This window comes from Magallana gigas, chromosome 5, assembly GCF_963853765.1.
Source record: "Magallana gigas chromosome 5, xbMagGiga1.1, whole genome shotgun sequence".
NCBI lineage: Eukaryota > Metazoa > Mollusca > Bivalvia > Ostreida > Ostreidae > Magallana > Magallana gigas.
Window position 1 is genome coordinate 22,640,268 of NC_088857.1, and position 14,389 is coordinate 22,654,656.

Here is a 14,389-nt window from a genome sequence, read left to right on the forward strand (position 1 = left end):
TATGAATTGCCCCCTTCACAACTGAAATTTAATAGCAACTGACTACTATATGTATTGCCAAAAAGTTCTACCAGACTTAAGAATTGCAAGACTAGAGTACCAATAGGGACACTCCTTGTCTGATGCCAAACTCAAACACAAAATTCATAAATAAACACTACCCAGTATCCTGCAATATGATAAACAGCAACTTTCATGTGATCAATATACTTCTTGGTGATTTAGTTAATTAATCTTCATAACTGAAAGACATTTTTCTGGTTACTGAATGAATAAAACATCAGTAAGTCAGATAAACCATAGTGTAAAGTATCATTACCTAACCAAAACAATAGCAATAATAGCTAAATGCATTTAAATTTGATCAAATTACGCATATAATATATCCTGAATTGTTTTGTATTGAGTTTGAAACCTAGCTATATCAATGTTCGAAATATCTGTAAATGCTTTAATCAAAACCTGACAATTCTTCTTTTGGGTTGTATAATCCTTATAATCTTCAAATCCCCAATAGCATATACTTATACATCTGTATTATGCGTACTGTAATATTATTAATAGTTGGCTTGGGTTGGGATTAGTTATTTCTATACAAAAAGGTATTACCATTGGTATTAATAGTGAATAATAAATCTGTTAAATATCCCTACATGAACACCATATTTATTTGCCATATAGTATAAATTTAAAAGTATGTGTCACTTATCAATCAGTTTATCAATGAATTTCGAAATATTATTGCCCAACACTCCACCTCTGCTGAGATATCAATTCTTTCCATGCACAAAATAGCAACTATTTGTAAATACATGATAAGTACTTGTAAATTTGTCACATAATATCTCTCACTGTATTATGGACTTAACAATGTCATTTTCCCCTCTAAAGATCATATGAGTAGTTAATTGGTTAAGAGCTGAAGTGGGTTTCATTACATTTTTGCTTGAAGGACCATCAAAATGACAGATCAATAGAATTCACTTGAATGCATAAAAGCACTATTCAATGTGCTAGATTAGACAAACATTTTGACGATTTTGTAATATACTTACATTAAAATTGGATTTATTTATTTTGGAGGGTCTTGGACTATGGCTTTCTATGGCTGTGTATCTAAAATGAAATAAAGAAAAAAATGTTAAGCATCAATCTATGAGATGTCAACAGTGTCTATAGTGATGGTACCCAAGCTTATCGGATGTTAAAATACTGGGAAGGAAAACAACGGTTTTCTCACACACATCAATAATAATGTTTTATTATCCCAAATAAAACAGTAAAATGTAACTAAAGAAATCTAATGAATGATTGTGGCTATATCTAAAGGCCCTTTCACAATTGGCACATGAGCATTTTACAATACTTTGCATCAGAATGCTCTAGCTTTTGCATGAGCTCTAAAATAGGCTGCTCGATGTTTCGCATTCGCTGCATGCGTTTTAGTGGTCGCATCAAGTTTCCTCAAAAAAGTTGACATGCACACTATTCAGACATGACCAAATGCAATCCAAAATATCGCAATGCGATGCACAAACATTAGTACAAATGTCTTACATTGTTTTGTGTACTCGCAAGAGTGATGCACAATTTTTAAAGGCCATAAGATAAATCGCAGCTGTCTATGAGTGGTTTTTTTTGGCGACCATGAGACTGTTGTTTAATGTGTCTCACGTAATCTTGCAACGTTTTACTAAGATTGTATGATTTATCAGCTTCAATTGGCCATGCTTTGCCACTAGCATATATACCCTGTAAAAGCATCTCTGTTTCAGACCACAAATGGTTCTGCTACCAATACCTCCTCGCTGTCTGTTGGGTTTACATATGCCCCCTATATATAAATTTATATATACCAATATATATATACCACCTCTTTTCATATGGGAATATTTCGACAACAGTTTACAATCTAAATCTAAATTTCTCAGTTGCACGAATACTTTGTCGCTTTTGCTTGCGCGCCAATTAATGTAAAAGGGCCTTTAGGAAGACCAATATAAGACGACCATTGGTTTTGTCAAGCATCCATAAGCTTCCTTTGCTTCTCTTAATAATTAATCTAGAATCCAAAGAGGGGATTCCAGACTCTTTCTATTCAAAAGTTCTTCACAAGATTTACACAACATTTCAATTAACCTCTTTGCTACATCAAGGTAAACACTATTTACTAAAAATCTTGTTTGGTCCCTATAAAAGTGTGCTTGAATAGCTATCCAGGGTACAATATCAAACATGTATCAATTTAAAATCAATTATTTTTTTCTTCCCATCTTTGCATTTACATCAAAGCATTTTCATTTCTATTATACCCAAGGATACCCGGGGAGAATACTACAGAGTCTATATTTGTCATCTACAGGTATAATAGCTGAAGTAATCAATTTGCATAGAATTACTGCATCATCTCACTTTAAAAGCTGTGAGAGTTTTGTGCTCTTCCTGAATTTTTGTACAAACATATCACACAGAATCTGTTTTGCAACGGTAAACAGATAAACACTGTTACCAAGATGGTTTCACGTACAGGTCTTCACACAAATCCTATTGTGTATTGGCTTACCACAACACAAATATTTTGATAAGCATTAGTTAACTGTACAGCAACACCATGTGTTCATTAATTTCTAAATATATATAAAACAAAGATAATACAGTTTCTTATTTGGAGGAACTAGTCTCTCAATGTCCGTAAATACATGTTCAAAGTATTAACGATCTCCAATCCTCAGCAATGTTCAATAACTCTAAATTATCCGGAATTTATTTATTCGTAACATATATCTGCCTTTCATATAGACAAATTTAATAAGTCTTGTAGTGTTAATATTACCCTCAGGTATTCAATGAACTGTTTGGCTTAGTGGTTCCACACAGACTTACTACATAAAGGTAAATAGGTTCGAGCCACCGATACATCGGGGTTTTTTTTTTCAAATTTGATCTCAACTTGTAGATTTATTCTGTTATATCCATTTTGGCCAAAGTTGCAATAACTTCATAAAATGCATGGTTACCATCAAAAACTTTCTTTTTATTTTATTTCATGTATACAGTTTTAAAGTTAAATAACAATTTTATGATGAAAAAAAATACTTTGGGGCTGAGGATTGGAAAACCATAATTTGATAATTTATAGGACAAAATATTAATCAGATCAGGTCTCTGAGCTCTTTCTCTTATAACGAGTTTACATTACATGATTTTCCCTTTCAAATATTATAGCTATACATTAACCTTATACAGAAAATGTACGGTAATGGAAATGTTCTATGAAATACATAGACAACTGATATATAAGAAGGTGGAATAAACTTTTGACTGTAGCCAACTCATTTCAGTAATCTGTCATACATAAAGATCAGGTTAAAAATATTCCTTTATGTTATATTAATAAGGCTATGAATGAAAGTATAATTATGATTTACCAACTTTCTAAAAATAAAAATACTTTAAATGCTGCTGTTAATGGCATGCTATATTCATTTGCCAGCACTTTTGACTACAAAGAAGTTTTCATATGAACATAGACTTATTGAATTTTGTATTTTTTTATTGTTATAGCGATTCCACACATGATAGTCTATCTGTAGGGATGTTTATCAATAAAACAATGGGATTTATATAGGGTGAAAAAAAAATTGGCTATCCCTCACCCTGCTAGCAAAACAACAGGTAAACAGATTCAAGCATGCATGAGAAATTAAGAATATCTCCCCCCTCCCTTTTTTCCAGTACTGCATTAAACAACTTCCATGGCCATCAATCAATAACTTTGCAGGAGGTGGCCTATTAGACAAGTTTCCAGCCACTGAAGCCATACTAACTTTACTGTACTTCAAGGCCTTTAAAAAAAGCAATTGATTTTTTTCGATCTTCAGGTATTATATTTGAAGACCGCGATTACATGCCACTATGCCAACAAAAACAAACAATTTATTATAACTGAGACAATAGTATAAAAAATATTGAGTCCTTTACACTCTCATAGCTTTTTCGTTGTTTCTGTTTGTTAAAGACTGGGAAATATAAACAACAGTTCATATATCATCATAGTAATTATGAGGTGGGGTAGCTTTTGCATGGTAAGGAGTTAAAACAAAAAAGAATTTTAAAGAGTTAAATTCTCTGAGACTTGACACAATGACCTATTTCAATACCAAGGTCTGAACTAAGAACAAATGCCAGCAATCCCTAGATCAAGTTATTAACTCCATGTATTCATTTTCATAGTGCTGTTGGTCTGCGTCCCTAAAGTTTGAAACTGTCAAATGGACAATCAAGCATTCAAAATTGTTTTCTCTAAGACCCTGTAATCGTTCATGCTGCATTCATTCAGTTCAGAAGTTCAAAACTTTCATCCTATTCAAAAGGGATAAACTTGGTTCTTTGACACCCAATTTTTTTTCCCCAAGATTCTTAGGGGATAATAATAAGGAGAGCTTTGAAATAGATCTGCAACAATTAAAATAGCATTTATATAAAGGAAAAACATGCACAACTTAAAATATAATATTTCTTGGCACACTTCAAACCTCTGCTTAAATCTATCATTAGATGAGATTTTTTTTCAGGATAACATGTCCCAAGCTTGTGTATTGGTATTTTGTCACAGATGATTTGTCTTCAATGGCATTAAGATCAATCCCTGGGATCTAAGTATGAACCGACAATGTATAGTGTTAGGCATTACAGTAGTAAAACAAAACAGGGGCTTTTTAAAGAAAAAAAAGAATTCATCTGATAAACCAGTCTGATAATATTTAAACAGTTATCACTGACAATGCTCCATTCATAGAATCAGTATGCATGGTAACCATTTAATTTAACTCTTCACAACTGAGGACTAGAAGTTGCCCTAACAGTAAATTAGTACCCCAAAATCTCAATTCCTCTCTCTCTCTCTCTCTCTCTCTCTCTCTCTCTCTCTCAATATGTTAAAATACATTCCTGATGATCATGAAGAAACTGTTCCTCTTTTTTTTCAAAATATAAATTTTTAAAAATAAAAGAACTATTGCATATAAATTTCATTTTATCAATGTATTAATATCCATCTGGTCAATATTATAAATGTTTAAGGGTCAAAATTGTTATCTAAGTCTGTAAAAAAAAAAATTCTTTATATATAAAGAGCACAACAGCGACAGCCTGTTACTCTTGTCAATGACACAGCAGGAAAGTATAATAGAATACACTTATGTCATCTTTTTCTGTCAAAATCCTTTCTATATTGGATTACCCAGTCATTTAACATTTTACCTCCTACATCTAATTTCAAGTTTTCAAAACTTTTTGATGTCATTTATTCAGATATGTCTTACTGTGTAACACATTCATCTTGACATTACAAAAATGAAGCCCCGTTCTTTTATCTATTACTAAACTACACACAGTGTCTCCCGGTAATTTTACAATCTTATAATGCATGTCATTGTAAAATTATTCAAACAATGTAGCGATATTGGCAAAGTGCTCCAAACTTTCCTTACCCCATAGGAAGAAATCTCTCTTTTCCAGCAACCACATAGCATTCTCCCTCCTGAAAATGTTCTAAATCGGTGATTCTATGTCCTTGCCGTGGGGTGTAAACTCGATAAACTGAACCACCCGAGTTTAATTTTACATCATTTGTTAGCTGCTCAAGAAATTTTTCAAAATTCCTGACTTTCTTTTCATTACAGGTGACCATTTTTGGTCCGAAATTCTTGTCCCCATTTCTACAAAACTTAAATCGTTTTGCATTTGTAACACTGCGTTCTTCGATTGATGGTAACGAGGAATGAGTAGTGTGTGCCATTATGTTTGACAATTTTATCACACTTAGTCACAAGAAACTGTATTAGCTAATTCCAAGCTTCAAGACATCATGTCAACTTGCAGAAAGAATCTTTCTATCGTTCGAACATATCCAGTATGCTGATACAGGTGGATTGTGGGATACTATGTGTTTACATGGATCAACCTTTGACCCAATAATCCTTAGCAACCACGTGTTCTGTGTAAATAACACATAAAAAAACCTACCGGGTGGGATTATAATATTTCCGTCAGTAGTTTGAATTATTTAATTTTTTTCTTTTTAGTCCTTAAATACCGTAATTACATAAGTAAACGTAAATCGACACAACATTTAATCAATTCACATTGTTATTTAAATTCCCCATTCAGAGCTCTGTCGATGAATATTCGTTAACACTGCTGCTGTGCTGTACAGCATGTTATGGACTTGAATTCACATGTAATCAATGTTCATATTAATTAATATGGATTAAACGTCATTTTCTCATAATAACATCTATTGATGCGTGTATTAAACGATCTGTGTCTGGTTTTCTATAACATTTCTAGAAGACTTTTTAAGGGTTTGGTGGATATGGAGGGGGGGGGGGCTTAATAACAAGACTATACACCCGCATTACACTCACCGTTACTCACAGGCACGTAGCATCAGGGGGGGGGGGGGGCAGGGGGGGCCTGCCCCCCCCCCCCCCCCACTTTTTCTTGCAGGAACACATTTTTAAAAATTTACATATATAAAAGTGAATTATCATGGAGTTGCCCCCCCCCCCCACTTTTTTGGAAGTATGTAAAATAATTGATATGAAAATAAGGAAATGAGGAGTCAAATTGAAGTGACATACTCCTCCCCCCCCCCCCCCCCCGGATTAGGAATTTCATGATTTGGGGTGAAAAAAAAATTTTGGTAGGTAAGAATTTTTGTTTTTGGAAGTATAGTTTACCCCCCCCCCCCCCCCCCGGATTAGGATTTTGAAGATTTTTGGAAATTTTTATTTGCCCCCCTTTTTTTTTTTTTTTGCTTGTCAAGATTTCTTGGATGAGTCTGGCCCCCCCCCCCCCCCACTTTCAAAAACGATGCTACGTGCCTGACTCAGGCTTAACAATTCCAATAATACGTATCAATATACAATTCCTATCGAATTGTACTTACACATTATACGTAAAGTTATAATTCTAAGAATAATCAAGCACAACAATTATTTAGAAAAATATTTTAGCGTTAAATATGATGATTTGCGTTTAAAGAATTTGAAATTTCTTTTCTGAAATTTCTCCCCCCCCCCCCCCAAAAAAAAAAAATAGATTAAATTAAAGCTATGAAGATTGATACATGTATATACGTTTATGTGTCATTAGAAGATATAAAAGAGTAGAGAAAGTAAACAATCGACGTCTCAGACGAATATATTAGGTTTTCATATTTCATCCACTAAATGTGTTGTGCTCTTCAAATTAAAATCAAAAATGGACAGAGGAGGTGAGGGAGCATTAAACGAAAGATTGTGCACATTGTGTTTTGGATTCAAACATTTAAGCTGCTAATAGCTAACACAATTACTTACTATAGTACATATCGGATTTATTGATATGTCAGATTCCTGAGAGAATATTAATATTTAACAAGCTTTCCTGGACAAACTGCAAATTTCTGACATTCAACGCTTGTAGTGTAAAGCTATCTTCATAATGGTCCAACGTGTCCGATTTAATTAATGAAGAACATGTAAATTAAGCCAATCAAGAATTTGTTTGATTTCTTTGTGAAAATTGACAACAAACTTTAAAATATAGAATTCAAAAAAAGCAAGTACGTGTTTACACTGTCTATTGTCTTGTAATGGGTGGGTCAAGTGTGATTTGGAAATACGGCAAAAGCTATAATAGAAGTAAAAGCACTGAGCGAAATTTGATCCATAATATGTACATTTTTCAGTGTCTTCGTCTGTGATAACGCTACGAATCGATGTTGTAACGTGTAGTCCAACACATTTCAGCGTTGACAATTTTATGTAATCGTAAAATCGCTGAATATTAAATAAATAAGTAATACTAGTAAGCAATAATTCTTTAAATATTATGAGGTGATGAAATACGGCCGGGCGTGATCAAATATATCATAAAGCCCTTCGGGCTTTATTGGATTTGATCACTCCCGACCGTATTCCATCACCTCATAATAGTCAAAAAATGATTCGGATTTCGTAATTCCTTTATAGAAATTAGAGATTACAAAAAATGGAACAATACGTGTATAAACAACAAAAAACTACTAAAAAGTTTGTTCTGCTTACAAACTGTTTGCATAGTAAAAAGGTTTTCACAACCCATAACCCCCTCTAGATCAGAGCATGTTTTGTGTTGTTTTCTTTTCTTCTTTTTTTTTTGGGGGGGGGGGGGGGGGTAGATGCATTTGAACACGGGAACCTCTGATATCTTTTAGAGAAAAATATCGCAAATCAATAAAACCTATAGAAAATGCACCGAAGATTGAAATGAAGTAAACACAGTGACATACTCTTGTTTGATCAATGATTTCATCACTCTTGAAAACTTCACTAAATTGTGTTAATATACAGAAACACTTGGCGGTTAAAGTATTTCTCTGGGGGTTCATTTTCTCTTTTAAAATTGCATATCAATCAGACCTTGTCTCTCTTTTTATTTAATGAAGACTTTTATTGGATTTGTCATTTTGCAGTCCTTAGCACATGGAATTTAAAAAAGAAGCGTAAATTTGCAACGTCTGTGCTAAAAATCTTGATACTGTTGTATTACACCGGTGTAGCAATTAAATGTGTCCATCACTATCTTTTCAACTTTCTTTTTTTTTTTTTTTTTTTTTTTTTAAAGCTTCAACTTGATAATAAAAATTTAAAAATAGACCCAAGTGATTTTGACATTGTTCCGGGTGAAATCCTGATAATAGCTTTTACACTTAAGGGGGGAAAGCGTGCAAATTTTTCATTTGGAACAAGTCGGGTGTGGAATCCCTTACACGAAGCTACCGTTTTTAGATAGATTTATTATCTTTAAACCTTCTTGTGTTTCAATTTAGTACCTGTAAACTTGTGTATCACATTTTTGGGGGGGAGGGGGTGTTTAGTTTTGTGTATTTCACCATTTTATTTGTTTGTTTAACATTGATTCCATGCATTCACGATGCACAAAATGCCTCTTAGTAAAACTGCACATAAACGTCATTGCTTTTAGACCGGGTCTTTAAAAGTTCTAAAACCATCTAGTCTGCATGCCTGCTTATACGAACTTTCTATATCGCTTACAATAAAATCTATACAAATTTATGTTTGATAGAATGACGTATATATCTTTCATCACACATAATGAATACTAGTATTCAAAATCTCATATATGATTTTAGTTTATCTATACTAGGTAAATGTTGTTGGATTATTAATATTTCATTCTATTGATTTCAATATATGACGAAAATTTTATATAATATGCTTGGATTAATTGAGATTTTGATAAAACAATTATCCATAATAATTATTTCAATAATTAATTAATAATTTTCCGAAGACATTTTTTTTCATAAAAAGTATACGTTGGCATCATAAAAATTTGAAGTAAGGGATGTCAAGAGTATTACAAACCCCTTAAAACAGTTTAACCATATTATCTTATCAGTGTAAAATCAGTGTCAAAATTCTATAAATTAATATTCTATGAGAATACCCCCAAGCACACCTAAAAAATAAAAGAAAAGCGCGGTGTCTTCAAAGGCATAACTTTGGCACCACGAAACAGCATGGATCTTCAATTCGAACTCAAGTTTGATGCGTTTAAAATGTCTATGTAAACAGCAAAGACAACGTGTTTTACCCCCAGAAACTGAACTTGAAAGAGAGATAAAGTGAGTGAGAGAGATGGAAAAAAATGTATGCACATCTCACCTTATTCTTTTCAGGTGCTCGTTGCTTCCCAGAGCGTGGGAAGTAACGTAGACATTTTCGGGCTTAATTTGGTCATAATCGGTGATTCTGGTTCCGTGGTCTGGGGTGTAGAGCCTGCGGACAGCCCTATCTTCCTTCAGGGTACTGGTCAAGTAATTTAAGAACGACTCAAAAGTCGGATGCTGTCGCTGATTGACAACAACCCTTTTTCCGGGAAACCAAGGATCACCATTTTTATACACTTTTATAGGGGTCCCATGGACTAAGTCTCTTTCCTCTATGGACGGATATTTCCCCCACGACATTTTTTAAAATAAGAAGACACCACTACATGAACAGTATGTATGAAGAGAGCTTCCAAACGATTTCTCTTTACTTTCCCAACTTTCTCACTGAGGGATTGTGGGATTGCACTTAGACAACGTCGCTATGACAACAAATAGAGTTCCAATGAGCAAAGAATTCGGATCAGATTTTTAAATCATCTAAATCATAAACCTCAAATGAATTAGGAAATATATTAAAAGTTTGAATGACATTTACTCAAACAAATTTCTAAAAGTGTTCGCGTAATATCCGTTTTATTTGCGGAGAATAGATATTTTCATACATGAAAAATTTTGCATGCCTGGTTATAAAAGAATCTTATGAACCATGCACCGTTATATACAACAAAAAGTTTTCAAATTTTGGAATACATTCAAAGCTTTTGCCCACATTTGTATGGGGGACTCACAAAGACGGTCGCCGGTTCTGAATACACAAAGTTAGCATACCATACACTCGGATCCCGAACAAAACATTCACTAGAGAAAGCGCCTTCCAATCATCTGAAAACGCTCAGATTTAGAAAACAACACTTCCATCTTTGAAAAGAGCCACTTCACTAAATAATTCAACGAGAACTTTAATGTTGGTTTTTTCTTGCTGGAAAGCAAGACTTTCTTTATCAATCAATTGTGCCAAAAGCTTATCAGAAACCAAACATGCATGTAAAAGTATACTCGGCCTCGGATTAACTCCAAGAAAAAACCACCATCTTACACGTTGTTCACTCACAAAAACACATCTTATGTGTAAAGTTACAACTCTATAAAATATATTGATGGATTTATTTCAATTCTTATTTTGAGCCCAACACTATTGACAAAGAAGTTAAAATCAATAAGCATTGTTAAATTTATTGGAGAGACCGTGTTTTTGATGAGAAATTCACCGACTCCGTGTGTTTAGCTTGGCTTAGAAGTGTTTATTTTATGTTAAGAATAACAAGGCTTCAATTCAATTAAATAGTTCAATGTATCTCATTTCAAGGCCAAATTTTTACGTAAAATCAAATTGGATAATCTGGTATCTACAATCGTACATGTATAAACATCATCACCGACTATTTATATTTTTTTGGAGGAAGGGGGAAGGGACAGAGGATTTCTACTATAAAAAAATATTTTGTTTTTTCATATACATCGACGTCATGTAAATCGATGATCGGCGGATGGATTAAAAAACTTCTGGGTACCATCCTTCTTCTATAAACGTCTTTACAACACGGGTACTCCTCTCTGCAACTTAAGTTTACCATTTCATGACCAGGTAAAATCCTTCGTTGCAGTCAAATGTTGCTTTATAATTCAACACCATTTACGTCATCACCTTCTCCCATCAGCGTCTCAATACTTAGATTTTAATTATTCTTTAAATAAAAAAAATGAAACTAAGGTAGTATAAACTACCGCATACATGCGTATTTTCTAATTTTCTTTTGCGAATTTTTTAAACATCTGTTCATAGATATTCAAAACTTTAGACGACAGTATTGGAGAAGTGGCAAACTATGTTAAAACTATACTTACAAATGTAAGTATAGTTGGTGCTTTGAAGTACTGAGAAGAGGTTGCTCCAAAATTAACCATGCAGTTATATTAACCTTAGTTTTGGTCATTGCATTGTCTCTTTCAATTGCCTTCCACTTTCTCCTTTTATATATCTACTCTTTCATTTGCAATGTAGATGATAGGAACTTTAAGAGAGAGAAAATGGGGGCTTTTCAAGCTCTTTCATGCCAATAATGTGCTTACAAAGAAGTCAGACTCGACTGTCAATGAAGTGACATTCATATCATAATCACAATTATACGTCTTTCAACACATAAATTCAATTACACGGCAATTCAATTGCGGTGACACTATTAGCAGAGAGTGCCTTTGTCAGACTGGAGGGTAATTCAAGTTTGAATAGATGGAGCCACATACTTCTCGGGTTTTGAAGTATTACATAGAATTTACAACTAAGGCTTTTAAAAAATACTATGGGCACAGAGACTACATAAATGGTCAATAAGGGTTGTTCTTGCGAGGAAAGAGGTTAATTACGTTTTTTCTATAATTGATTCGAATTAATTTGAAGACCGAACAGTTGTAGCTTGTGTGTATATTTTTTCACGATTAAAAAGAATCATAATACATTACATATGTAAATCAATTAAAATAAATGTCGAAAATACATCAAACGATGTTCATTTTAGGAAACATTTTAATGTGTTTTAATATCGTTCTTATATAAGCATCCTTAAATAAATGAGGAGATTCCATCTTTACTCAGATATGCATACCTCCTTCAAAAAGGACAGCTACATCGCAGTGGCACTGTCCATGAAGCTACATGTAGCTAAAGATGATTGGTAAGTTTCATTAAAATATTTGGACAAGTACGCATGCATGCACAAGTCCAAATATCATAGCTTAGCCAAATGTTACCATAAAAAGGTCGCTGCATCTGCCTTGAATTAATCCTATGCTAATCTAAAACCAAACCCAGACCGAGAGAAATTTAGAAAAAGAACATATAAACACAGAATTGAACGAGCAGAATTTCAAAACTGTCAACTTCGATAACCATGTGTTATCAAGAACACGTTCTATTCAAGATACAAATCAACCAATTGTACGCAGAATCGACCAAGCAATGGTGTCGTGATGGTGATCACTTTTAACAATAGGAAAAAGTTGAAGTGGTATTGAAGAACAAGGAAAAGATGTAAATACTGTTATACAGGAATTTCAAAAGTACAGTATGGTACAGTACCATTTTTAAAAATCTACTATCAGTTTGGCTTGATGCCTAAAACTCATTAGAGCAGTTGACGCGCCCTCTTTGTCGTATTAAAGCTGCAGTTATTAATTAATTGTTCCACAAGGGGGAGAAGATCAGACCTAGAGCTCGGGAACCACAACAGAGCGTCAAAACAGACCGGGACAACAAACAGTACACATCGCGAGCGTCAAGGAGGACTTTCTCTCCTCCTTTCTTTGCCATCCTTACCTGAAAGGCTCAAATTTGCCGGAAGCTGCCACATACGCATGGTCATCCTGAATTTGTTCAAACGTGTAGACCTCAGTACCACCCTCCGGGGTGTAGATAGATCTCACCGGTCTTTCGAACTTTAATTTTTCCTGCACTTCGTCCAGAAATATTTCCCAACTACTAAAGTGACTCTCGTTGAACAGTATCGGCTTTGCCGGGCGAAACTTGTCGCCATTTTTGTACATTTTGATGATTTTGCCATGAGGAAGTTCTCTTTCGTCGGGAGGCAGTTCTTCTCGTTTTCTGTCGATCGGGGGTAGAGGATGCGTTTTCTTCATAGCAAACCCACACTGTTTAAAGATTGGTGGCCTTTTTTCTAAAGATTCTGGCTTTGATTCATTTAATCACAAATATTTAGTACCCAAACAGGTTAGAGCAAATCTTATGCATTGTTTGAAATCGTTTGTGTTGGATTCAAAATCAGATAAGGCCGAGATATGGTGGTGTCTCGCATCAAACTTAAATTGGGACAAGATCTTCCACAAACCTTAAACAAACCCAAATCATTTTGTACGTACATGAAGGGTTGCGAATGTTATATACGTAAGTTTATTTAGATAAAATTTATTCTAAATGTATTCTTAAAAAGTAGGATATTTCATTTTCAAAACATACGACGATGAGATTTTAGGGGGGTATTTTTTTGTTTGCACCAAATGCTGCTTTACAAACGTCCTCGGGCGCCTTCAGAGAGTTAACAGGCGTGAAGAAACACCAATGGCCCTCATTGAAACCTCCATCAATATCTGATGGCCCGGTGTAAAGGTGTCTCGATTTATCTGCCAGTAGAAATCTATCAGACATTTAATCCATGGAATATCTCTAAGGATATCCCTCATCAAACACAAGGTCTGAATGTTTTAATAAAACTGCTTCGTCAAAGACTATGGGTGTGCACCCCATACTCTTACAAAATGTATATCTTCCTCCCCCGCCCACCTTCTCCCTGTTGTTGATAAATACAAACAAAAATAACAAAAAACTTATTATAAATAGTTCCTTTTAAAAGCAGAGAAACATTCTTTCCTTTTTCTCGAACCTCAGATATTAGCTAAGGTTACCGCATTGATAAGAGAAAGATCGAAGTTGATTGGCAGTTAGCACGTTCAATAGGGTGAATGGAATGCATCAATGTCTTTTACTTGGACACTTAAATTGATAAGAGCGCCATATTGAAATGTGGGGGTAATATATTCGTTTTTATTGCACACCAAATGCGCATAAATATTTTCATGTCATTAACTATTCACTGACCTCTGCACACCATTTAAGTTAAAGAGAATATCTTATATCCTTCTGAGAGAGAGAGA

General features: G+C 34.1%; 1 protein-coding gene across 22 annotated transcripts in view; it reads right to left on the reverse strand.

Moving 5' to 3' along the window:
• The window catches only part of LOC105343388 (doublecortin domain-containing protein 2), a 54,448-nt gene that overhangs the window by 27,553 nt on the left and 12,506 nt on the right, over nucleotides 1–14,389 (reverse strand). For 19 of the 22 annotated variants that reach the window (XR_010713856.1, XM_066083964.1, XM_066083962.1 and 16 more), the window contains exons 1-2: nucleotides 13,038–13,372; nucleotides 1,056–1,116 (exon numbers count right to left, since the gene is read on the reverse strand). Coding sequence is in view for 21 of the 22 variants with exons in the window: in XM_066083964.1 (XP_065940036.1) it covers nucleotides 1,056–1,116; nucleotides 13,038–13,357 (381 nt within the window). In the remaining variant the exon portion in view is untranslated. Of the gene's footprint in view, nucleotides 1–1,055; nucleotides 1,117–5,492; nucleotides 5,976–9,716; nucleotides 10,724–13,037; nucleotides 13,373–14,389 lie in introns of those variants that run through there. The other 3 variants (XM_066083955.1, XM_066083954.1, XM_066083953.1) reach the window with 3 other exon arrangements.